Consider the following 26,772-nt stretch of genomic DNA (forward strand, 5'->3'; position numbering starts at 1 on the left):
GCTGCAGCTGTGACTTTGCCAGATCTCTGCCTCTCCCCCCTGCCATCTTCTTTGCTGAACAATCAGTGAAGCCATACCTTTTGAAGCAGTGACCCCATCGGGCTTTCATTTATAAAATGGGAGTTTACTATTTGGATCAAATTCACCCTTCAACTGGGGAAGAATTGGAGGGCTGTTCAATTCTTTTTTAAAAAGATAAAGGAGTAGAGAGCATTGCTTTAAGTAGTAATCATTCTTTCACTGTTACTTAGAATAAAAGTGGTGTATGATCAGTCAGGTATCAGAGTAGGGAAAAAAAGTGACAACTGCTGATTGTTCATGTAACCTGGAAGGGTAGCTTCAGGTTGAGGGTTTGTGTGTACTACAATCCAAAGTGTAAGTACTGCAGGGGCAGGTGGTACACCTGCTGTTTTGTTCTAGCACCTGAAACTGGAAGTATCACTGAAAAAGTAGCATCTCAAGCCTGCCAGGGATCTGGCTGTGTACCTACATTGCTAGCCTGAGCTGAAGCCCATCACCACATCACTGCTATTTTTAGTAGTGTTAGCTCAAGGAAAGCTTGGCTAACCTGCCACTCCAGGGCACAATTGCACTCTGACTGAAGAACACACCTGAGCTGGGGAGGGAGTGCGCTATGCAGTTTGTCACTACTTGAGATTTTTTTTTTTTTTTTTTTTTTTTTAAAACAAGATCACTAGCAGACAATATACAGAAAAACCTGTCTTTATTAGCATTGTTATAGGCAATGCATACATAAGAATTGATCCTCAAAGTGTACAACCCGAGCCAAGTTTAAAGCAAGAGAGTCAGCAGATTAAGTCGTTCTTCTACACATCCGCAGTAACAGGATTTGCCTGGAACTTCCACCAGAAGATACTGAAATTCATTTTACAGAAAAAGTAAATAGAACACCCATTTCATATTTTAAAAAAAAGTGCCACCTCTTAAGCTGGCAGAGCATCAAAAATATCAAATAGGGAGTTGTTGCCCAATTGTAAATATAAGAAGTCAAGGTTTGAGTATTGCATTGGTCATACCCTGCAGATGTCTGGTATGCTGTGTTTGAAGCTTAGTTAAAACACAGATAAAGTGAGGTTTAATTTTTAGATTTTGATTTGTCAGTCATTACTTTTATCATCAGTAGAATTACTAACTTCATCACAGAAGGGTAGTAGTACCAGCAAGAGCGAAAGTTTCCCTTTGTTAGGCTTAAATCTGACATTACGTGAGTGAATGAATTAACTACACACCAGTCTGGAATATTTTTAACTGACATTAAATCATGCCAATTCACAAAAGCACTCTTAAAACTTTAGCTTGTTTCTAGTTGGGTAAATATTTAACCAGTTAGCAAAATTAAACACCAGAATTTGAGAAGTTATTCCTTCATGCGTAGTTAAATGCTGCAAGATGGATTCACATTTTTAAAAAAAGCAGACTTTAACAAGACTGTGCTCCCTTGTAATAAGGAATCTCAGTTTAAGGGAAATTAATGTATCCACTTCTTGCAACTGCTCTTTATCTACCACTGGATTAATTTAAGTGCAAGTCATTAAATTGTTTGATATCCAGCATGGCTTCTCTTTCTACCAATCAAATAAGCAATCAAGACAATCAGGACGAGTCCAGCAAGGGCTGCACCAACTATTATAGGGATAACCATGTTATTTTCATCCAGTTGACATTCTTCCACTGAAAGAGGAAAAAGTTCAGATTAGGCACTGGTCCATTAACAGTCAATGTACCAAACTATCAGTTGATAGTCCTAGCATATAGAGGGATACTAAACTTGAGGTAGTTAGCTTTTAACTTATGGCTGGGCAGCAACACAGGAAGGCACTCCCTTATCACAGCTACCGAAAGTCAGCTTGCTTTTCAAGATCTTTCAGGAGAGAGCGTGTCGAAAAGCTTGTTGGGGATCCTTTGGAGTTAGTGTTTACTGCATACAATATATCTAGTGATTTACTGAATGCAGCGTAATATTGGATTTATATGTACAAATTTCCTACATATTAACAGCCAATACTAGAGGAGGCCACAAAATTTGGCCAGAGTAAATGCATTCAAACACAGACTCTTTTCCTCGCTCTCTAAACACAACTCTTCCTTAAGACCTTCCCTTGTGACTATAGCCACAGGGATCACTTACCCAGCTGGGAACTGAGCTTTTCCAATCTTTGCTCCTTGGGTCTGATTGCCCAAGAGAACAGTGGCGAGAAAGTATAACTAACTATACAGATCTTCTTAAACTTTCCTGGCACTACAATTGTGCACCTCTGCCTTAGTGTATGCACCATTTCAAGAAAGCTTTGCATTTATTAAACACTTAGATGAATTAAGGCTAATGCATTATCACACAGTTGTAATGAGGCATGCTGTGAATTTGTGAGCTAAAACAGAGCTGAATTTACTGGTCACCAACACTGAAGACATTCTGAAAAAAAATATTCAGATATGCTTAAATCAGTAACATTCATATTCATTAAAATGTTTAATGACATTTAAGTGTGCTAATTTTACAGATGTATACTTTGTATCTCACCTGCTCCAAATCTGTTTCCATCAATCTTGAAAACCTGGACCCAAGCATTGAATACATTGACAGAGCCATCGTCTGTGACCCGAAGTTTCTCCTCTGCATTGCACTTATAGGAATTCCCAACTGTAGCTCTCAGCTCATTCATGCTGTTATTAACAGCTTCAAACGTTGATGCTGTGCAACAAGAGACAGACAAACAAAATACATTTGAGAAATGAAAAAGTTACGAAGGCTTAAAATTCAAGTAGTTAATACACACTCTCTCTCCCCCCTTTGCCCTCAGTATTAGTTCACACATCTAGGCTCCCTTAATATTTATAGCGTTAGTCTGAGATTTTTTTATTTAACAAAAATCCTTACCTGTAGCTTCAGAAGGCAAAGTTGTGTTCACACTGACACCTTGCAGGAAAAACTTGTCAGTACTTGTATTCTTAACAAAAAAAAAAAACAAGAAAAGAAAATATGGTTGGCATCCCTACACAACATTTTAAACAGTTGAAGTACAACTTAGTTCTACTATTGAAGAGTTTAATGCATCCTCCTTACAGTGGTGCTTAGGCTACTTTAAAAAAAAAAGCAAGACATTCTAGAATGATACCAACTACAGTTTTATAGAAGAAATCCATGGAGGGTGAGATCCAACTCAGGGAAGAAAATGCCGGAGTAAGGCAGTCCATAGTAGTTGGGCTGAAAATGCCCTGAGACTTTTCTAAAAAGCTACCGCGTTACTTTAAAAATGGTAAACAAGACAGATACTTTCATCACTACATCAAAGGGTCAATCCCCTGCTGACTCAGGATGGTGGGATCTGTATAGTACAGGACAGGACACAGCCCAAGTGCTCACTGAAGGCCTTAGAGAGCCAGGATCTACATGAATGGCTTTAACTCAAGCCAAAGCTAAAGTCAATTTGCCCCTGGCAATTAGAGATTTCAGCTTGATCATAATAGCTCAAGCCAGCGAGCAAACATGCTACATCCTGAACAAAGTAGCCAGTGGTGATGTCCTTAAGAGGGAAATTAAGGGATATCAACCCTTCTGTCTCATGTGCTGTTGATGCAATAAGGAAGCACAGTACCTAACAAATCACTGCAGAAGACAGTGAAGCAGCATGTATACCGGTCATGCTATATAAACAGTATTACTAAGAGGACTTAAATCCAATTCCTTCTGCAAGCTTTTCATATAAATTAGATGAAACACTTATTCACAGCAGTCTGTTCCTCTAAATGTTTTTTCAAGTAACAGAGCTACTAACAATCTCATTGATAGACAATTCCACAGTTTGTTAGAAATCATTACAAAGTACTTCATTATTCCCCACCATTTCTTCTTAAAAAAATTCCTCCCCCTCGTTACAGTCTGTAATTTTTTTTTTTAAATAAAATAAAAACTGACATTTTCTCACACACCAAAAAGAGTTTTACCTTGAATATGGACTTTCTCAGAACAATTTAGTCACATCTAAAAAGCATACCAGAGCTGTGCTAGATACTATATGTAAACATACTTACCAGTAGAAAATGGAATACAAGTCTGGTTCTCTCAAAAGTCAGATTCAGAAAGGCGGAGGAATTCTCACAGCTCCCAGAGAAAGATGTATTCACTGGATCAAAATTTAGCACATCCAATCCAGTCTATGGATGAGAGAAGGGCTAATTACTACATCTCTTTTACAGGAAGATGTTAACACTACCTAAGTTCTCAGCTCATTTCTCTCTGGCTCCCACTCAGATGCATGAAAAATTGCATGTGGCCGTGGTTCCCCACATTTACAGGCACAAAACACATGCATGTACAAGTGTTAGTTAGGAGGGTTCAGGTTGCTTTCTTAAGGTGTACCAGGGGACCAGCATAGCACACAGCTGCCCCAGCTGGGTGAGGCACAGACGTTATCCTTATACCCCCATTCTAGCCCTGCTGAGCTCAACTTAAAGCCCAGACCCTTGGCAACAGTCTGTCTGAAACTATTTTCCAGTTAACACATGTTAAAAGGAAGCTAGTACTGCACTGAAGAACACGAGGGAAGCATCAGCCACCACCACCACCCTGAGATCTAACTTCATTAGATTAAAGCAACCATATGAACATTCTTCTGCTTCCACATGAGGGAGAAATGCAACTGACAATGGCCATAAGGGATTATCTCACAGGATTACAGATTCATGCAAAGGCAAAACAGTTTGAAAGGCTTTATTACACAACAGTTAACATCTCAGCATTTCAGACAATCCTGGTTGCAGATCACCATGGGGTAAAGGTTTTAAACCTGTTGGACTGAATCAGAACTATGCTTATAGAACCTTTTCGATGACAGAATAAACTTAAGTTTTCTTTTTAAGAGTAACTTGGCAAGATTAAACACCTGTGTCTTGACTGATGTAGAGCCAAATAGCCAACATGGCACAAGGAGGAATAATTAGCAATACTCAGCAATACTCAGAACTCTTGAGAACCAGGTTTTGGGAGTAGATGTCCAGTAGAATTTTGCAGCTTGGCTGGCCCTACAGAAGCCCTTTTATAACCTCCTACTATTCGTTAGGGTACAAGTGAACTATTCCAGCAGGGCTCTAATAAGCCACTTCCTGCAGCATGGACTTTGATTCCATACAAGGAGACTTGCACTTCACAACCTTAGCTGTAAATTACATTTCCCATCAACCACTAGAGGTCAAGCAAGTCACCAGTAACATTAACATCCACAAACCAGTTCACATGCCTTACCTTCTGGATCAGACAATATCCATATGTAGTCCGATGCTTCGTCACCTGCCTTCCCCTTTTTCAACTCCAGCATACACTACCCACAGTGCTCAGCCAATTCAAGGTGTCTCACAAAATAGCTCCTTAAATCTGACACCCTAACAGACTCTCCATCTTAATTATGATTTCAGGATTTTTCCTCTTGGTAGAGGAAATTTGACTGCAATCCTCTCCTTTGACTTGCATCCAAATCATGCACCAGCAGGAGGGGTCTTGCAACCAAAGTCCCCTAAGAATGGGAACTGGTGGTCTGTCCTGTAAGCCTTCTTGTGATTTACCAGAAAGGAGCCTTCTCTATTAGGCTGGGATCCTAATTGCCAAGCATTCTCCTCCAGCAGTCCTGCTAATGGACGGTGCGTGCGTGCGTAGGAAGGTACAGGCTTGAAACCAAAGCTGGTGAGCTGAGATTTGCAGCAGACATATAGACAGGGGAGTCAGGAAGCTAGATTAGGAAGAAAGTGGACTGAATAGAGCTAATAGATTCTGTTGCAAAAAATAGTTACAGGGAAGACTGGTACGTTTTGTCTATGAAGAAATTCCACACCCTCAAAATTCACCTCTGTTGGCCTTCGATATTGGCTAAAATTGTGTGAAGCTGAAAATTACAGACCATGAACTTCAGCAAACTGCATGGTTGTTTTTCAGGCTTCTTTAATACATCATCCAAGAAGAGGAATTGTCTGCACATAATTTGAAAGTTTGTTCATATTTAGATGCTTCATTTTGAAAAACATTGATTTGTGTGTCTAAAGGAGGCATTCAAACTAATTTTAAGTGGCATGTTCATTTTCCAGATTCACCTTCTGATGTGTTCAAGCCATAGAAACAATTGAAAAAAATATATTTTGGTTGGATTTCAACATTCAAATTTAGAGAGTCCCATTACATAATGGAGATAAGTGTCCTGTCCAGGACAGCTCACAGTACACATTAGGAAAACACACTATTTACAACAAGTGCACACTAATTCATCTTCTCTGAATATTCACTGTATCAAGTTAAAATGTTAAACAATTCACCCAGAGAACCATAATTGAGTCCAGTCTAAGAAGCATAGGGAAGCCTGCAATATTTTCAATAGTTCTCCATGTAAGATGGAACTTAAGGTTTTAATGTACATAAATATCAAATAAAACTATACCTTTCCATCTTTTCTGTGATAGGTGACATTAAGCTGCAGTCCCATATGAGCAAGTACACAGGTTCCATTTGTACCAGTCACATTATATTTCCCAGTCACTGGATTTTGTGGAGGTGTGGTTGGTGCCTGACTAGTAGTTGAAGGTGTCTGGCTTGTAGTGGTAGTGACTGCAGTAGTAGAAGGGGTCACATCTGCATCACATACAGTTTCTGGAAAGAAAGGAACACAGGGTGATAAAATCCTTATCTGTTGTATGAATGACTTCCCCGTAATTCTGTGCAGTTGTACTTGATTTTTAAGACTATAATTTATCTTTGGGGAAGGAGACAATCAACATCCCCTTACTTGAAGGAGTTTTATTCTTAATATCTTCTATTATTGACTAAAAGACATTCAAGAGTCTAATTTGCTTTTTACCACTGAGATTCATTTTACACTTCAATACAAACTGACTAGCTTCACTTTCTTCTACTTTTGCACTATGCACAAGGCATTAGGAGTTTCTCAAAACCCATTCTATTTCAGTGTTATCAAGGTGACACATGCCTACTCAGTTTTAGCAGAACAGCAGTTTATGAAGAAACAGAAGCTATCTACTTATTTTCACCAAACCAGAGATAATTGGAAATGTTCTGTATTTGCCTGATGCAGTTAGCGCCCCCCCCCGCTGGGCATGCTCATAGCAGGGCTCAAGTTGCGACCACAGTCTGTTGGATGCCTGCACACCAGAAAGCAGAGGCTGATCCTTGTGTTCTCCTTGAAAGCCATTTTCTAGGCAGGCCATTTGTCTTTCCATCATCAGTATAGTACCAATTCTGGGACTTACTGAATGGATGGCAACTGGGGATTTGCTTAGCACCAGTGGAGCTCCCAAGCGCTTCCCTGGCAGAAGCCGTGGTATATCATGCTTACAGAGATGGTTCACAGGCTGCTCTGCATTGCTCCAAGTGACTGTCCAAAATGCACCTTTTCCCCTAGGGTAGGCACAGCTTAGCTGGTTCATACCCTCTGTCAATTCCTACATCAGGCCTACTACTTGCATTAGTAGCCACCCAGCCACTTCTCTGAAGGGAAGTTTTATGCACCTTCAGCCGGCCAGCCTAACTTCTGTTCTCATCCAGTTCAGAGCCAGAATCCAGATCAATAAAGGGAAAGCAAAATTTCTGTCATAGGGGAGCAGTGATCCAACAAACTCCCCCTCCCTACTGTTTGCTAAGAGATGCCAGGAGTGTCCTAACAGGAGTTCCTGGCTTGTTTTAGCAACTCTTCACCTAAGACACCTGCATTTTGCTCCTCTTCTAATCCAGCAACGCAAATCAGGGAAAGAAAATTGCTGCAGTCTAGGACTTTAAGTTTTGAGTCATGATTATGTCCCATTTCAAGAGGGCTGCCCTTGTTGCATTTACTATTTTTATGTGGATAAGAGACTATGCAGCAAATACTGTAGTGTAGGTCTGGCTGGTGTGTCTGAAGGAGCACTTCTAGAGTTTAGTCTCCATGCTGTGAACGCAGCGTTTGGTTATGTGACTTCTTAGCAGTAGTTTTAAATAAATACGCTGTATAATTCCTGCCTCCTTAAGTTTTATTGTGGGTTGCAGGTTAAGAAGGGTTGTATTTAAGCATCAAGCTAATCATATACAGTAACATAGGGCCCCCTACATTCTTTGTTATCTCCTGCCTATTTCAGGGTGAGGCATGCAAGGGATCTTACATCCCAGTGGGAGACATGACCACCCCTCCTCTCCAGCCCATCGTGGACTTGGTGTTGGTGCTGCATGAAAGCCCTGTTAGGCCAGTCTTGGCTCAGGGAGTGGAGCCAATGAAATCATTCCCCATGTCTGAGCCTAAGGGCATGCCACGATGTAATCCAGTAAGTTAACATGGCCCTACACTGAAGATCTCCCTACAACCACTGCAGCTTCAAGGCCCCATATATTGAGGCCTTTAGTATGTTTGGAGAAGTTGAAAGCCTGTGTATTCATAGTAGAAGGAAGGATCCCACTTGCAAGTGGGAAAAAATCCCAAATGCAATCCAGATGTGTTATTTTCATTGAAGTGATTTGTAAGAGATTATTCCCCAGAATACCTAGCCACCTTTGGAAAGCAAGGATGCCAAGTTTTCTGGCCATCAGAGGCCAGGATTGCACATGAGCTTGGACCCTTCAGTACTGTCTTGGACCAAGGCAAAAACTGAACAGGTAACTTCCTGCACGTCTATCTTGGAAAAGTCAGCAATCTGCTACCAGCAGATAAGAGTCAAGTCTCCCTTTCTGCAGAAGCAGCTCCCATTTCCCCATCTAAAGGCAGAGTCAGGAATATATAGCTAGGTAATCCCAAGACACTCTTGGGAGGGGACCCCCACAGTAAGAATCTCAGGTCTAAATTGAGACTACACTATCAAAGTTACACACTGCTGACAAGGAATATAGGTGTAGCTGAACCAGTGAAGAACACAGTCTATGCTTGCATTTAAACAAAGGAGGAGCCTCATTCAGCACACTTTCAGAAATTCCCGTTGAACAAACAGGGCTTTCAAGACACTCTCCATCCCCGTCACTGCAAATGAATTTCCTGCACGAGAAAAATCTGCTGTATGGGAAAGTGTGGTCCGCCCCCCTTTGCTCCTTTCCATGGAACATGGTGGACCCAGCTCACAATGTCCCAGAAGGGACTATTCATGCTGAAAGCACCAGCATCAACTTTTCCATTTAATGGATTTGATGTTCATGGAACATACTCGATAACCAGAGTGAAATTCAGACTCTACGGAAGTTAGAGAGTTTTGCCATCAATTTCAATAGGACTAGGAGTACACTCCATCTTGATGGTTCGTCGTGTTTGCAGCAGCAGCCATCACCGCTGCCTCCTACACTGCACCACTAATATGCATCACTCATGACCTCAAGAGGCCCTTCTGTAATACTTACATCGTACATGCTGATATAATATTTGGCTAGTATCAAGGCTACCACTGTAGCCTGTCATGATGCATGGATACCTATTATCCAGGTAAAACTGAACTAAAGCCACACAAGAATTCATTGGACAGCTGTCAGATGGTGGCTTTCACGTCCAGCCTCCGCTGGCAGTGAACAGACGTCCTCTTGAAGTGAAAGGCTGTTTCTCTTTCTGATTACTTAGTCACACAGGTCTCTACAAATCTAGCAGAAACAACAAATAAGGTTTGCTTGCCTCCGTGTATTTTCTCAATAGACCAGAGATACTTACCATTTTTACTTAAGGTATTATTCACAAGATAGGCTTCAAGCGTAACATTGCTAAGAGTTATGATCACATTCGACATGTTAATCTGGCTGGTACTGAAGCATCTATATCTTGTGTCCATTTTTGCCTGAATATCAGTTTTGTGCGATACTGCCTTTGCTCCTGTAACAGAAAGGAGACAGTTGGGCAAAGATTAGGATGTCTCCAGACAGCACGGCACAAAGAAAAAAAGACAATGTATAACAATTCCAGATGCATGCAACAGAAAATCAAGAAAATTTTACTTCACCTCCAGTTGAGTTGGGAAAGAGAGTTGTATCAGACAAATTGTAATAGAAAGTTAGCTCTTCAACTCTGTACTGTTTTGAGGCCTTTGTGAAATTCATTTCTAACAAATGTCCCACTCCAAATCCAATCGCCAATACAGGAGCCGACGCATTCTCTTTTCCACAAGTGCTTTTGTTTGCCAGTACTTCAGCATTTTGTGGAAGTGTGAAATTTGCCACCTAAAAGTAGGTAAAAACCAAGAGACTTAAATGGGATTAGTAAATGCCGTCCTTCCCTACTGTTACTTTTCAAATAGCTCATGCAATTATTGTAGCACTCACAGCCAGATTCCATTACCATAAGTACCTAACACTCAAAAAATAGCTTAGTATTTGAGGTTAATTTTTTTTGCATAGCATTTCGCTCCATGAAGAATTAAGGAAACAATTCAAATTTGCACTAGCAATGTACATATGCATTATACCACCCTCCACCATGAGTCAGATTGTACCTAACTTCTTGAAGTAAAGCAGATGAGGTACAGGAACTCAGAAAGAAAGTGAAAGTTTGGAGAATTTAAGCTTTGTTTTCTGGTATTCTAATACATCTGGGTAATAAGGACTAGATTAAGCAATACAGTTTGCAGGACTCTTGTTTGTCTATGCTTCTTAATCGGTCTTGTATTTTACTTACCTTTTGAAAAGGAGCAACAAAAGAAGCTACGACAAAGTTTTACATTAGCACTGAAGGCAAACGTGATCACTGGAAAGTTAATAAGCTGTACTAATGCAACCTTTTTTGATACCAGGGACTGGCTTGCTGCCTTCCTAAACTGTGTCAGGGGGATCACACGGACCAGACATTGAGCAACCCTGTGTAGCTGATCTTTTGTAAGGGCCAGTCAGCCTGAATTAAGAAAGCAGCCTCTTTTGAATATAGTTCAGAATGTCAGAGCCCTCCACTGCTCATTTCGATCACATGCCATAAAAGGGAATCTTGCTAGGCCAGAGCTTGACATTCTAAAGTACTGTCTACTAATAAGGCCTGAAGTTCAAGAGTTTATAGATTGATAGTGCCCTTTCGAGCAGCTAGCTTCCCTTATACAGATGTATAAACAGCCATTTGGCTCCATCTTATCTGTGCTAATCATTTCCCTAGAATATAAAACCTGAGAGACTGGGGAAGAGTATTCACAAAACAGGAACTCATCTCCAGATTTATTTTCTGTCTGTTTCTTTCCACCACATCCTGTAGCAATTTCTGCCCATTGTATTCCGTCCCCTTATTAGGGATCTCTTTTTGCATTCCTCTTCCCTAGGTATACATCTTGATGCATCTATTCTCACCTTTTATCTCCTCTCCAGACTGATTAAATGGCAACTGACATTTTTTTATTAATTATTATTGTTGTAGTTATTATTAAAGTTAGGGGCCTTGGGCCCAAGTACCATCTACTGTGAAGGTGGCCTAAACATGGACATCCGACCAATCAGCATAAATGTTCCCTTTTAGTTTTCAGTACTGGAAGTGTACAGTAATTCCCAGTTCTCTTCACCCCTGGCAGGTGGAATTTATTCAACTGAATGTATGAGGTTTTTAGCAAGATTCCTTTACCCTGGAGGGCAGACAAGATCTAGCCATTATATACTCCTACAACTTGCAACAGCAGTAAAAAGGGTTACAACTTTAACTGCCGTAATTTTAAACAAGTTACAGTAGAACCTCAGAGTTACAAACATCAGAGTTACGATCTGACCAGTCGAACACACACCTCATTTGGAACTGGAAGTACGTAATCAGGCGGCAGAGACCAAAAACAAACAAACAAAAAAAAACCACAGCAGCAAATACAGTACAGTATTGTGTTAATGTAAACTACTAAAAAATAAAGCAAACATTTAAAAAAAAGATGACCAAGTAAGGAAACTGTTTGTTTCATTTAAATTAAGATGGTTAAAAGCATTTCTCTTCTGCAGAGTAAACTTTCAAAGCTGTATTAAGCCAGTGTTCAATAGTAAACTTCTGAAAGAACAACCACAATATTTTGTTCAGAGTTACGAACAACCTCCATTCCAGATGTTTTCGTAACTGAGGTTTTATTGTAATTTAAATCCAAGTCAGTTTTAAACAAAGGTGAGATCAGTGGATGTGAAACCTGAAGACCTGCTTGCCTACAAGCTATATTTTTTTCTAGTCAGAAAGGCAAGAGCCGCAATGAATCCTAGTCCTTAATAGATTTATAGTAGAGACTTACCTCAAGATGATCACCACAAACTTGGTGCAGTGTGATTTAAATCAGTGGTGTTCGTGACTACTGATTGATTGCTATTAAGATTTTATTAGACTTTTTTTCCCCTCTATAAAAAAATAAATAATTCAAGATCTGAACTTCTGTATTTCACTTTATCTGGCATGATCATTGCACAGCTATTTACTACTGTAAACAAGTGAGTGTGGAATCTGGATCAAGTCAAGTGAAGCACAAAGTAATAGCAGTTAATTTGCAGACAAGTTAAATCTCTTTCAACTATAGAACTAGAGCAACATTTCAAAGAAAGTACATTGGAAATGTACGAAGAATGTGGACAACAGACTTTGAACCAACTAATTTCTCAGTGACATTGCTGAAGACGTTTTCTACAAGTCATGCAAAAGGTTTAAAATTTCAAAAGCTACTTACCACTCTCAGCTTTAGTGATAGTGTATTTATGAGACAGATATGAACTAAGCTAAGGTAATCATACGTTCAAAGGTGAATGTTCCAAGTTTTGGAATAAGGGAAGCAAACATCTTACAGAAATACAGTTTGCATCTGCTTCTGAAGAGCTCTTCATTTCAACTGAAATAAGCAGTTTCAATTGGCAGTGCTCGCCTGAAACTGGCATAATGCTGATGGTGCAGTGTTTTCAATGTTGCTTTCTATGTGGAAAAAACTGGCTTGGGCAATAGTTCCTTTTCTCTGTAAAATGCTTTGAGAGCACCTTAGTTATAAGGGCTAATGTAAGTAGCATCCTGATTTCACAGATGAGGAAACTAAGAGGCACAGAGGCAAAAATGACCTTCTGTGACCTTCAAGTGAGGAGCAAAACAGAGCCAATAGAATCCAGGTCTTAATTTCCCACCCACTGCCCTGTCCTAGGGTTGTCACCTCTGACAAACAGACATTCGTGATGATCCTGAGCCCGTAAAACTGGACAGCTTGCAGTGTGTACTGAGCACCCTTACAGATTTCCTGCGACAGCTCCCTAGACAAAAAAAGAATAATGCTGGGAAAACCTGGACAGGTGGCAATTCTAGACTTGCATCATGAAGTCTCCAAAGGAAGACCATCACATCTGAACACTAAAAGCTTTGACAATGAAATAAGGTAGTGGACTGTTAAAATACTCTAATGAGCACACTTCATTTGTTGACCTAATTTATACCTGAGCTACAAACTGGACAGGCAAGCCTAGCAGGCCTCAGCAATCATCCTAATACCCTGGAGCTCTCATAAAAAAAAAGAAAAGAAAAGAAAAAAGAAAACAGACTCAAGAAGAGATCAGCTAGACAACTGGCAGACAGACCTCTAGAAAACTCTCCTTAACAGGTCCGTGGGGTCTAAAATTTTTCTTTGCATAAAAGCGATAAAGTACACACAGCTATCAATAGTATTTCCAGATGCAGGAGAATTACAGTACAAAGGGCACAGTGTCTACTGAACTGAAGGCCACAATTAAGACAGAAGCTGGCACCACTCTCTCAAACCCTGCAGATACTATCTATACTGAGGTAAGGCAAACTAAGCATTGCTGCTCTTGGTTTAGTGTATTATCCAATCTGAAATATTAAATGCACCCTTCAGCAGCAGCAAAATGCACCAATAGAACAGTAGATTATATTCTCTAGCCCTCAGAGTGCAATGCGATATTTAAAAAAAAAATCTGCATGAATTTTAAGATAGGCAGCTACAGTGAGATCAGGAGACGAACCCCATTTAGTGGCAGGGATAGCAATCCAAGCCAGACAACTTTTCTAAGCCTGGAAAATCACTTACACAAAGGTGTATTAGGAAACAGATAAAAAAATTCACACCATGGAGGTCAAGTTAGTATCATAACAGGATCTAATATTAACATGCAACATATCTATTTCATTACGGTGGTGGCATTATGCCTATTTTGCAACACACACCAATCAATGCGTCTATCTTGCAATTGGCTGTGCAAAAAATAAAACCAAAAAACAAACCCAAAAAACCCAGCCCTGCATCTGCAAGGAGCCCCACCGACATTCATGTTTTTCAGCCAAGGGGTTTGCTTGCACAGAGCCAGTTGCAGAATCAGGGCTTACGACCAAATAAATAACTACAATGACTGACTCAGACCATAATTTTTTTTCCTTGCAGCAATCACTACAGTCTCAAGGAAAGCCACTGATGTTAGGACCCTGAACTGACTGAAATTAGATAGCTCAAGTTCCACGTGTGCCATTTCATGCAGCTGCTGGCACTATTCATTTGTCCCATCATCTGATCAGGAAATAAGTGCCAGAGGGCAATTATTTCAGAAGCAAAGAGGGAAAAAAAAGATTTACAGAGCATTGTTTGTGCAGGCAGCTTTTCTGGCTTAATGTTTGCTCTAACTTCCAATAGAGCCCATCTGTACCTTAACCAGAATACATGTTTAAAATGTATTAGAAGTAAACATTGAGCTACCGCTCTTACCTGTAGATGGCTCTTGGTGGGGTATTCCACTGAGAAGGACACTGACATATTAGCTATTATGCAGACTTTACCACTCTCATCTTTCACTTCAAATGCTGAAGAAATCTGTAAAAACACTGTTAAGAGTGACAAGTAGTTAGCATCAAACAGTGTTACCTGAAAAAACATACAGTACTCACTTTAGACCCCAAGAGAAGGACTGGCACATGTACCAATTAGAGTTGTAAGAAAAGCTTTGGATAAAAGTCTTGACGTGACAAGGTACAATCCATAGAGAGTGAAAATAGTTTCATCTAGGTCTGCGGAGAGATTTGTGGGTATGTCATGAAGACACTAATGAACACTTCTGTACTTTCAGGAAAAACACACTTTACATCTTCCATGTGGCAGCCATCTCTCCCACCATCTTAGTCCAGGATGCCTTTTATTTAAGCTACCAACGGTCCGTTTCCCATTCCATTTACTAGTTGAAACGAACATTTTTCTTGATACATGTCAATCTGACCCCCATCTGGAGCACTGAAACAGCTGACTGACAAAAGTCATTGTTACAATCAGCAAGAGTTGAGTTATTAAGAGGGCAGGAGGTTAAGAATGACACTTCCCTTCCCCTCACATTGCTACTGGAGAATGAGGGAATTCTTCTTTTCCTAACCCAGCAGCCCTTGACAAAAATCACCTGTCACTCTCCTTCCCAGCCCTATCCAGGATGGGAAAGATTGCTGCTTGGCTGTGTGTAAGTGCCTGACATTATTCATCTGATTCCATCTCTTCAGGATGACAATTTTGCAAGTTTCATCAACATGACTTAGCACAGTCAAGACTGGCTGGGTGAAGGACACTGTTTAGTTGCCTTTGATCACACTCAACATTGATGGTTTTTGTAGATTTCTGAAAGATGCGTTTATATTTCAGGATCGCCATTATTCCACGATTCCACAATCAGAGTGTGTCACAAAACATACATACTTGCTGTAGTACCTAAACCTTTGTTGGGGGGGGGGGGGAAGGAAGAGAAAAGAAAGCCTGCAGCCCTTGTGATTTTGAAGGTAGCTCTGCACTGGGCTCACATTTGCAATGTTATCTTCCCAACACTGCAGATAGCCTGAACCAGGGATGAGGCAGCCTTTAACCCTGAAGCCAGATGACCTATTAATCAGTCAACTGCTGACTGGAGCTGAAGCATCCAGCTAGTGGCTTGCGCATCATTTGGGGGTTGGCCAGATGTTTCTATGAAAGGAGTCAGAATTCCATATGAATTCCAGCTTCAAAGTTGTAGTCACTTCTGCTCTTCCTGTCAACAAGGAATCCATTCTCTCCCTCAGTATCAAAAGCCCTCCTGGGTACCAAAGAACTAAACTGCTTCCCCCACACCTCCCTAAATACCGAAAGAGCCAACTGCCCAGCTTTCTTTAACAATTGCCATGATGCAGGTCTGTGCACCATCGTTTTTTTTTTTTTTAGTAGTTAAACATATTGAAAACCTGGGGGTTGCTTCAAATAAATTGACTAAAACCCAGGAATTCTGGATTGTTTCCACATTTGAATTTAAAAGCTTCAGATAAAAAGGAATCTGTCAAATTCTAGTTTTCTACACTGGAATACTAAAAAGAGCAAGGAGTCTTGCCACAGGTTTTAGTTCCAGCTTGCCAGAGAGAACACAAGGTTTTATAATATTAAAAGCTGGATCCTTATAATTCAGTGCAGCTCTGCAGCTGGTTGAGAAGTGCCAATTTTTCCATAGGATTTTGTTTCTCCTCCAAAGTTTCCTGTAAAGACATTTTTCCAATGAAAACCATAACCAGGGAGTATTTGATTTTCAAAAACACTGGTGGTTTTTTCCTTTAAAAAATATCCAGGAGGTTTTAAAAACAAAAAAATAAAATATGAAAAATATTTCATGTTTCAATAAAACCAGAAAGCTTTGACCAAATTGGAGGCTCATCCATTAACGTTTGTTTTGGTCAAAAAGCCTTCTTTTGGAGAAAAAAATGGACCAATTCTATGTGGATCCACTGAATGCGGTGAAATAGCTCAGGCTTGCATTAGCTGAGGATCTAGCACTATATTTAAATTATGTCTCAGGTTCCTGATCTGTGGTACAGAGATAGTGAGGTTTGCCCACACTTGAAAAGTGCTTTGAGATCTACAATTGAGAAGAGTAAAGGATTGTAGATGTGTAAACCTATAGTATATTTAGCCACCAGACTGCTCGATTGCTAACTTTTAAACAAGCATGATGCTTTTAGAATTAAGATAAGGTGGCACAGGAGCAGAAGCCAGCAGTTGTAAGAAATGGGGTTTGATACAAGCTTGTGGGGAAAGAGAAGGCTTGGCACACTGGAAGGATGTCATTCCAGGCCAAAGGAGAACAATGAGCAGAGACCGGAATGTCAGCGTCAGAGGAGATGAAGGGAGCAATAATGAAAGGAGAGCGCACCAGAGGATGTGAGGTCCGGACCAACAAGTGACAGATGCAGACAGGAGTGGAACCTTATCGAAGATGAGGAGTTTGACCTTTAAAGCAAAGAGGAACGAGGGGCCAAAAGGAGGAGGCATAACTGCTAAAATGGCAGGAGAGGATTATTTTAGTTGTGAGGTGATGCCACAGTAGAATGAGGAAGTTGCAAGAGCAGAGCAGTTTACTGTAGTCCCTGTAAGAGTTCATGCCATGGCAGGAATTAGCCTTTTAACCAGTGAGGAACATGGGGAAGTGTTAGGAAGGGACTAGATTTACTGAGAGGGAAAGAGTTACTCCAGCATTATGAGGTTGACAGGGAAGACAGTGGAGTTGCTATTGATTAAGTAAGGAGGGAAGGTAGTTTAGGAGGAAAACCACAGTTCAGCTTTTGTTAGGTTCAAATTAGGGAATTAACAAGACATCCAGAAGGATATGCAAGCACAGACATGGGGAAGAGGTCAGAAGTAGGTTGATGGTAGACAGTATAGGCTCAAGACCATGGGAGTTAATCAGGTCACAGAGGGCAGAGATGATCAGTCACAGGGGAACACAAGAGAGCAGAGAACATAACAAAAGGACCAGTCAGAAAGGAGGGGAGTCAGGAAAGAACAGTGAAGGAAGCGAAAAGAAGGCAGCCTCAAGTTCAGAGGCTTTTGAGGCAGATCCTTGAGTTTGCAAGGGAGCAGCTAGCTGTTGGTGGATCAGCCCATCTACAGTACAAGATGTAAAAGAATTTATAAACTGCCAATGCCAAAAAAGGGGCCCTACATCCACACCAACATATTACAATAAGTCAATTCTAGGAAGAAGTCCTATTATTAAACTGAGCCTTAATGTATCTCATTAAGGAATATTACACAACTACAGCACAGCTTGTGCTTACTGTAGTACAGGCCAATTCAGCAGACCTTTATTTTTTCCTGTTTACTTTATGCAACTGGTGATGTGACTTTCAAACTTTTAGTTTAGTAGCCGACACCTCCAAATAAGGCTGTTGCAAGGTGTTACAAACAGAGCATTGGTTCAATAAAATGAGGTGGTTACTTTCAGTGTAAGTAATTAAACAGCTTTAGAGACTAGTGTTGAAGAGAGTAATCTTATCACGATCACAGAAAGTGAAGGGAGACCGGTGATCTCCAAGGGAAATATTTTTCATTACACTGCTACTCATGGCCGGCCTTAGGGAAAACGGCACCCGCAGCCCCTACCCATCACCTCTGTGGGCTCCCCAGGCTTCGCTGCCTCCCCCCCAGTTTTATTTGTAAATAAAGAGGTGCCGGGGCTCAGCCCCAGCACAACTTCAGCACTGGCTGGACAGCACCAGCTGCTGGCCAAGCGCTCAGCTCTGAAGGCAGCAGTAATGGTGGCATGGTATGGTGTATTGCCACCCTTACTTCTCCTACATTGCTGCTGGCAGTGGCGCTGCCTTCAGAGCTGGGTGGCCGGAAAGCAGCAGCTGCTGGGTAGGAACCCAGGGAGGAGTTTCTAAGCTGCCGGGGGGCTCCCTCACCCATACACCCCAGACCAGCGTGCCCACAGGAAAGGGGGACCTAGGGGCTGACCTGCTGGCTTCACAGGGGCAAGCCCTGGTACCTGCACTTCCCCACTGACTGGCAGTTCAGGATGGCATCATCTGTCCCCCTCCCAGTTGGCCAGGCAGGTCTCCAGCCCCAGGCTCGCCCACACTCACCCCTGCTCCACCAGTCCAGCCACCAGCTTGTGGCACTCAGATGGCACCCCCTCCCCAGACCACAGTGACCTGGGCGATAACCCATGTCACTTACCCCTAAGGCTGGCCCCGCTGCTACTCTACACAGCAAGGTGATACAGCTTTGAGAAATGTAAAATAGATTCAAGAACACTAATTTAAAAAAACTGATTTACATCACAACTGGATAAATACGATACTCAAAAATATGAATTGTGACAATGCAGGAAGAATACGTTAAACATGCTAGTGATAAAGAAGAATGATTTTCTGAAGACCCAGTTATGATCCTTTACTTGTTGACCAGTTGCCTACCTGCATAGAACAGTGCAGCTTATGTTTCTACCTGAAGTCTTTGTTTCCATGTGTTTATTCAATGTCTTACCAAAGCAGCCTTTATTTCTAGAGCTGCCTTTGTTATGCCAGGACCCCAGGTGAACACGCTGGTGGAATATTATGTTACAAGTTACCATATCAGATCCCTGTTAAATTCACATGATTATTTTGTAGACACACAGGCCACCAGGCAATTCAATAGGAGAAACAATATTGTGTAACTGCTCACTGCTCCGTATCTTTTACCTGACACTCCAACAGAACGTCAAGATTTCCCTTTTCTCCATCCTCACAGAAAGCTTCAAATATTATAACCTTTTATAGATGTAATTAAGTAACACAGGATTTACTCTTCCAGATTGGGTTCACTAAATTCAGCATCTTGCCTCTAACAGAGAACAGGTTTCTAAGTGGGGAAAAAAAAGTATAGCTAGCTTATTGAAACTGAAACGTTTGTTGACAGGTTTTCAGTTGTTATGCTGTTCCCAAAGAAAACTGCTCAGACTGCTGCTGCCTGCAGGAGTTAATGATTTACTTTGCTGCTGCAGTTTCATTATTATGGTTGTTCCATGATTCTAGAGTTCAGCCTTGTACACAGAGATCTCAGACCAGCAGATTAGTTTTTAAAGAATTAGAGCAGTGTTTCTTAACCTGGGGTTTTAGAGGGGTCGCAAGTGCAGAGCTGGTATTGGGGGTGGCAAGAAAGGCAATTGCCTGGAGCCACAGGGGCGCCATGAAACTAAGTTACATGCCTCAGCCCCGTGGGGGTGGGACTCAGGCTTCAGGGGTACAGTAGTTTGGAAAGGTTAAGAACCACTGAATTAGAGTTTATAGAACAGTTTTGTTTAGCTTGGATTCACATTGTCTGCACAGCTGGGGTTTCCCCTAGTAATTTTATTTTATTTATTTTTTTGATGCTAGGGTTGGGGGTGAGCCACCAGAATCCACCTCAACTCAAAGCTGACATTGTCATCTCTTTCACTACTCTATGAAAGTCCCATTAGAGTTGTCACTTAAGGTCTCTACACCATGGAAAAAAGTCACTATCTGAGGGTAGCATCGCTAAACATTGCCAGAACACTGATCTTGCAAATGGTTCAGCATGCCACAACCACAAGCCTAGTCTGTGTGCCAGTGAAAACACTGCACACACAATACTTGCCACAACACAACCTACGCAAGTTGGTGCCTGTCCCGTAACTTCCATACAGCTCTTTGGAACTGGTGGATAACTGGCAGTATGTTATTTGGACCTGTTATCATTAGGTTTCCAATGTAAAATCCCAATACCATGCAAGAGCTGTCCATGCAAATACTATGGCTTGAGCTTAGCAAGAAGTTGCCTGCATCTTCTGCCAGACAAAATCTAGGCAAGGGACATATTCCAATAAGCACCACTACTTGGGTATGACCGTGCTCCAAGGAGGTAAGAAATTTGGTTTGATTCTTGTCTAACTAAATCAGGTGTTTGTTTATTGTACTTCCTGTTGTGGGTCTGAGCCTGCAACCCACAGTCACTTCAATGGCTGACTAGGGCCTACAGCCTAGGGCCCTGTTTTACAGCTGAATTAACAGCTTCTTTAACATTCCCTCATAGCAATCAGACAGGGGAGTGGTCCATACCAGAGTTGAGAGAAAAGAGCTCCCCCTGAAGGAATTCATTCCAGGGCAGCTGGATCCCCCTCCGGTAATAACATCCTTGGGGCACATCCAGTACAAGCCCTTTGTTAGAGGATCGAGGAGAGAGAAGGTAGGGATGTGAAAAAAACCAGCTGTATCACGGGACATTAAGTACACAGCAAGATTTATTTTAAGCGATTGTTTAATGTGCATTTGCTAACTCTCCTGGTTCCCAGGAAACGAGAACAGCACAGTTCCTGCTTGGGTTTGATGCTCTGTCAGATGGAAGTTAGAGTCAGTACAAGTATACATAAAGTTGAGTCTACTTTTCTCCACCACCTTTCTGGGAGGGAAAGACAGCATGGAACAGCAACAGACAGAGCCAAGACTAGACCCACATCAGCTGCCTTCAGACCTGGTTAGAACAGGGGATGGGAGGGAAGGACTAAATGCACCAGTGCAGCTGTAAAATCTGTTCCACTGGTCCCCACTGGTGTTGCAGCGAAAGCAGTGCGGGCAAGCCCGTGCAGGTCAAGGCTTTGTTAAGTCTTGCACCGAGATGTTACACTGATCATCTTTGTGTAGTGTTAGGACAACAGACACAGAAACGGAAATGTCTTGCAGTCATTGTGGTTGCTTGAAGCAGCAGTGGCAACAGCTTTTCTTTTCTCTGCAGTAGAAGAACCTAAAGACTTAGTCACTTTAAAAAAGCCACTACAACCCCTTAAGAATCTTCCCTTCCAAGAGAATTCTCTGCAGCACCCAGATTGGTCAAGCTTCCCTTCTAAGGAATGATGAATAATGGTGCAATCCAAAGTGGTGTACTGATGCTAATTGATGTTTGGTCTTCCAAACTCAGTGTAAAGTGTTATAGCATACCATTAAATGAAAACAGAATACTGAATATAGCTCACTCAGTTTTTTTTTTTTAAATGCTATACCTTTTACACTAGTGTAAGATAAAGATACCTATAATGAGCAGTCTATATTAGATTTCCACCTTGAGTTAACTGACAGCCAATTAACTTCACATTTCTGTAAAGGCTAGGGTAAAGCACTTTGGGAGTATCTACAGGAAGATAAACAAAACAATTAGTCAAAGGTAAAAAAAGGTAAAAAAAAGTTTGAGTCTGGTGTAGACAAACAGTTTTAAGTCAGTTACTAAAATTTTGAAGCAGAAAGGACTACATCATACTCCATATAGAGCTGAATAAATGTATTCTGACCACAGAGGCAAAGAGGAATTCATGTGACTAATTCTAGCAACATGTGGTGCAAGTTTTAAAAAGGATTCCATTTTTAATATTGGCTCATGATTTCCAAGAATGTAATTCGTGTAATAAGTGTGTTTCACAATTCGTGTAATAAGTGTTTCACATCAGTTATGGGGGAAAATATTTATGTATATCTTTGCTCTCAAGTTTGCTAAAAAGACATGGTCAAAGTCTGCTACAATGTTTATTCATGCAATTTTTCAGATAAAAAACAAGAAAAAAAGACCATTTAACAGCTGTATGTATGGTTTACAAGTCTTTGTGAAGTTATATCAAGTTCCATTTGTTATCTGAAACTTGAGACGTTCTGATTCAGGAGTTTTACACCAGAATTCTGTCACCCTAAAAGAGCAGAAAAATAATCGTTTGTCCAGCTGATAGTCCACAATCACATTTTTTTCCTGTGAGGTGGGGTGGAGAAATACTCTCAAAGTCAGGGCTGATAGAGGACTAGAACAGAAAAGTCTCCTCAGAAAACAGATAACAGAAAAGGTGCAGACAAAACTAGTTCAATGAACCACCTTTACATTGTAATTTAAACAAAAAAAATCTGGTGAATTTTGAGCCTTCATCCAGAAATTGTGCATGCCTTCCCAAGCAAAATATATTAGCAGTTCATCTCCCCATGTGAAGTGCTCTTTTCAAGACTGATGTCTAGAAAGGGCCATCTGACCAAACTAGAAATGAACTGAATTTTAATAGCCATAATTATTTTTCTTCCACTTGAAGAAAAGTTAGACCAGTGTTTCTCAACGACTGGTCCATGCATCGATACCGTCTCGGAGATCTCTGACATAGTATAGGAAGCTGGTCCCTGGTATCAAAAAGGTTGAGAAACACTGAGGTAGACTACTGTGCCCAAGCCTGAATTGCTAAGGTTGTCTTTGGTTCTTATACCTTACCCATTGGGGAATGTTGCAGCTGAATGTTCTACACTTGTTACATCTTGCATTAAAAATGAGGCTGTCAGTACTACCTGGTACTATGTTATTCATTGCCAGTGAAGGGTAGAGAAAGCTGAGCAAAGAAAAAAAAAAAAAAACCAACCCCAATATACTGTTGTCCTCAGCACCTTATCCACACCACAACCAAAGCTATTTAAATTATAGACATGCCTCCAACTTACTAAGCAAAAGCATGAAAAATGTATGGCACAAGTATCATGTTTGGCACACTGAAGTCTCACTAATGAATATAAGAGTAGTACGAAATACATGTACAATTCAGTATAAAGATGGTGCAATGAAGCATTCAGATATTGTTGTAACCAATTCTGCTTAAGTATTGCAAAGTGTCCACTGCCAAGTTTAAGAGCATAAAGGCTTCAAAAGTGGTACTAAGCCATCTCTGAATCCAGATTATTTAAAAGTGATTATACTTGGACCTGGAAGGAAAGACTACAACTGACAACAGTTAAAATTAAAATAGCTACTGGAAAAGCGTGTATCTTTAGTACTAGAAACAGCCATAATCCCGTCAAAATTTGGGCATATAGCTTAGCTGAGAAATGCCAGTTGCCTCTCTAGCAAGGTAACTTTTCTATAGCTTTACATTTTGTCTTTTCAGGGTACAGCTACACAGCTGGAGCAAGCCTCTCAGCCCAGATCAAGAGATTGGTTTTCGAGCACTAGCCCAGTCAGATAGACAGCTCTTTGAAGTTGCAGCTCAGGCTGGAACTGGAGCTCCAAAGCCCAACTCCACCCTTAGGCTTCAGAGCCACAGATGTAATTTAGAATGCTAGAGCAAGCCCTCCTAACACAAGTCCATTGACCCAGGCTAGGAGACTTACTCCAATATGCCATGTAGACATACCAGGAGCTGAAACTAAACTACCAAGGGTATTGGCATCTCAATCAAAACAGTTTTTACCAATGTAAATAATCAGCAGACCGTGTAGTGCTACATGTAACCAATACCATTAATTCCAGGGAAATTTAGTAAGGCCATTTAGTCAAGTTCACTCCACAGCTCAGCCGCCTTTGAATAGGAACCTAGGAAGCACATCTCAGGTTGAAGAGGCTTACAGGATCTGCTTAACATTTGTGCAATCAGTTATTACACCTTCAAGAGTTTTCACTGTGCAAGTACATTGTTCCAGAAACATGTTTCTTCAGAAGAAGCCAGAAAAGCTATAAAAGTCCACCCTGAATGGCTCGTCAGGATTTGATATATTAGTGGACACTGTATGATGTAGGCCACAGAGGGACTTTTATCTCAAGAATAGCATGCTTCAACAAGCCATCAATGAAGGTAAGATTAGTGGCAGTACAAAACTGATCTGAAACATTCACATACAAGTTTCCTGCAAGTTAAGTTTTCTAAAAGAACCAACGCTACAAGATTCAGATATGGGTTTTCAAACATCAGAGCTCTACAGTGTTAGCATCCAGCCCATCTGTACAGTTATGAACCTATGACAATAGCTTTCTGGCCTAACAATCCGCATGGCCAATGCTCATTATAAAGACAAACAAATAGATCAATGCAAAACTTTTCAGACATAATAGATGGAAAAGCTATGTAGTTAGTCTCTTAATTTGGATTATGCAAATTTCCTAAAAATTGTCACTCTTAGTGCTTTCCAGCAAGTGATTGTTAGATGGCAATGTTTAATGAGCACATACAGTGCAAGAACTGAGTGCCAATACATCACTGGCAAGGTTCAAAATTGCACCTTTGACTGGAATTAGGTGAAAGGAGCATCTACAACATGCAACAGGAATGCATAAATTATGCCACTCTGCCCTCACAAACCCATTCCTTTCACTGCTTCCCCAAGTCCAACAGAAGATCCTTTACGTAGTGATACTGAATTCACTTTTACTCTCCCTGCAAATTTTCTCTCCACATTTCAGCATTAGCAACTACATTTGAGGAATGGAAGTTTAATTTAATTCCCCACTGCACCCTCCTCAGTACCTGCCACTACATAAGCATTACATTCTATGTTTCTGCTGAAAGTGTTCAGTGGGGAACTAATGTCATTGGAAACAATCACGTAAGGCAACAAGCCACTAAGATGAATAGACAAGGTCACTACACCTTAGGGCTACTGTTTCATCTGTCTGCAGAATCAGCCAGATATCAACGCATTGGTGACACACTGAATGCATTACGAACAATGTTGACTATATTTGTCCCATCTACACTGACCATTGAAGTTGTCAGCACCATACCATTTAACTTAACGGTTCACAGCCATGATCAGGCAGTAGAACTTTCCAGTGTAATCAAGACCCCCTAGATATTTAAGGCCACTACTGGCTAGATTCTCTTATCTTGCTCATGCAACATAAAAGGCTACAATCTGGCTGCATATGCCCAAAGAATTCCTCTCACGCAGGAGAGCTCTGCCAGGTATTACTTCACCGTTTCCAAGTTTGCAACTCTGCCTCCCATCTCCGGGCCCAGGGATCACGATGGAGGTCAGGCATCAGGATCCCATCTGTGAGGCCCAGTTCATGGAGGACTCCTCCTCTCCCCCTCCCTCGCAGAAAAGAAACCAGCCCTGAAATGCTAGTGTGCAGTTATCCGACAAATGGAAGGACGCCACACCCAATACACTGGGTTAGCAGCCGCCCGAGACACCTGATCCCCAGCAAGTTCAAAGTTAGGACATTAAAAGAGAAAACAGCAGGAGGAAGCAAAACAAGAGCAAGGGAGGCCGCCAGGGTCGGGCAGGAAGAGAGCACCGCATCCTTCCAGCCCAAACGCCACCGGCCTGAGGCAACCAGCCCCTCTGCTCTGCCTGACCCCAGGGCAGCGCTGAAGGACGGATTTGCTCCCCCGGGGGCAGAGGAGACGGGATGGGTTTGGCCAAGAAACTTTACCACCACCCCTCCCCGCCCCGTCCCCCACTGTCCCCGGCAGGCTGCGGGACCCGCGCCGCCCCCAGCCGCAGGCCGCCCGGCTCGGGCAGGCGCTAGCGAAGATGCAGCACCAAGGCCAGACGCACCCGCCCGCCACAGCCCGGCCCGGCCTCGCTCGCTGCCCAGGCCGCGGACGGACACAGGGCGCGGCGGGACCGGAGCCCCTAGAGAGGCACCGCCCGGCCCGGGCTGCGCCGCCAGGAGAGCTGGGGCGAGGCGCCCCCCGCGGCCCGGGGAACCGCGAACCCGAGCAGCCCCCGCTGGGCGCCGCGGGCCGGGGCCGCTCTCCGGGGAGGCGGCGCGGCCAGGCCCGGCTCCTCTTACCGAGCATGGCAGCGGCCTGGAGCAGCCCACGGCCGCCGATCCGAGCCATGGGGGGAGGCGCTGGGGAGGCTCCGCGCTGGGGCCGCTGCAACCGGGCACGAGAGACCCCCCGCACACCCACTTCGCCAGTCATATGGCTGCTGACGTCACCGCCCATCGTCACGTGACCCAGCGGCGAGGCGCGGCCGACTCCGGGAAAGGGGAGGGGATCAAGCATCGCGAGAGGACACGAGATGGAGGGGGAGAATCCCTGCCTCCCTCCCTCCCTCCCACTCGGCCGCCCACGTGGTAGAAGAAGGCCCCTCCTCCCTCCGATTCCCGGGCAGGCGCTGAGTCTTCATCCCCCACTCGGCCGGCCGCGCGCGCCATTCCGATTCCATCCCGTTCCCTGCCCTCCTTGTGGGCGCGAGCTGGGCCGGGTTGAGGACCAGCAGTGCCCGGGCCGTTGACGTCAGAGAGCCCCGCTGCTGGCGGGTTCTAGCGGCGCTGACTGCGGGAAGCTCGCGGCCTGGGTCAGGGCCCGTGATCCCCGCGTGCTCC

General features: G+C 42.4%; 1 protein-coding gene across 1 annotated transcript; it reads right to left on the minus strand.

Moving 5' to 3' along the window:
- Positions 1 to 707: 707 nt before the first annotated feature.
- LAMP1 (lysosomal associated membrane protein 1) lies at positions 708 to 26,382 on the minus strand. The gene is made up of 9 exons (XM_067563658.1): positions 26,233 to 26,382; positions 14,641 to 14,756; positions 9,958 to 10,174; positions 9,672 to 9,830; positions 6,444 to 6,652; positions 4,054 to 4,176; positions 2,900 to 2,969; positions 2,543 to 2,713; positions 708 to 1,692 (listed from the first exon to the last, which is right to left on the minus strand). Exons 1-9 carry the CDS (start codon positions 26,363 to 26,365, stop codon positions 1,553 to 1,555), a joined length of 1,338 nt encoding a protein of 445 aa, XP_067419759.1. The 5' UTR covers positions 26,366 to 26,382; the 3' UTR covers positions 708 to 1,552.
- Positions 26,383 to 26,772: the final 390 nt, after the last annotated feature.

This window comes from Emydura macquarii, unplaced genomic scaffold, assembly GCF_026122565.2.
Source record: "Emydura macquarii macquarii isolate MOO-44397 ecotype Brisbane River unplaced genomic scaffold, CSIRO-AGI_Emac_v2 contig_2531, whole genome shotgun sequence".
NCBI classification, from domain to species: domain Eukaryota; kingdom Metazoa; phylum Chordata; order Testudines; family Chelidae; genus Emydura; species Emydura macquarii.

Excerpts from the sequence above, each read along its gene's own strand:
- LAMP1 (XM_067563658.1), bottom strand. The coding sequence starts at position 26,365 with ATGACTGGCGAAGTGGGTGTGCGGGGGGTCTCTCGTGCCCGGTTGCAG. Across the intron at positions 10,175-14,640 it reads CCACCAAGAGCCATCTACAG|GTGGCAAATTTCACACTTCC; the intron begins GTAAGAGCGGTA and ends ACCTACTTTTAG. Across the intron at positions 9,831-9,957 it reads CTTTCCCAACTCAACTGGAG|GAGCAAAGGCAGTATCGCAC; the intron begins GTGAAGTAAAAT and ends TTTCTGTTACAG.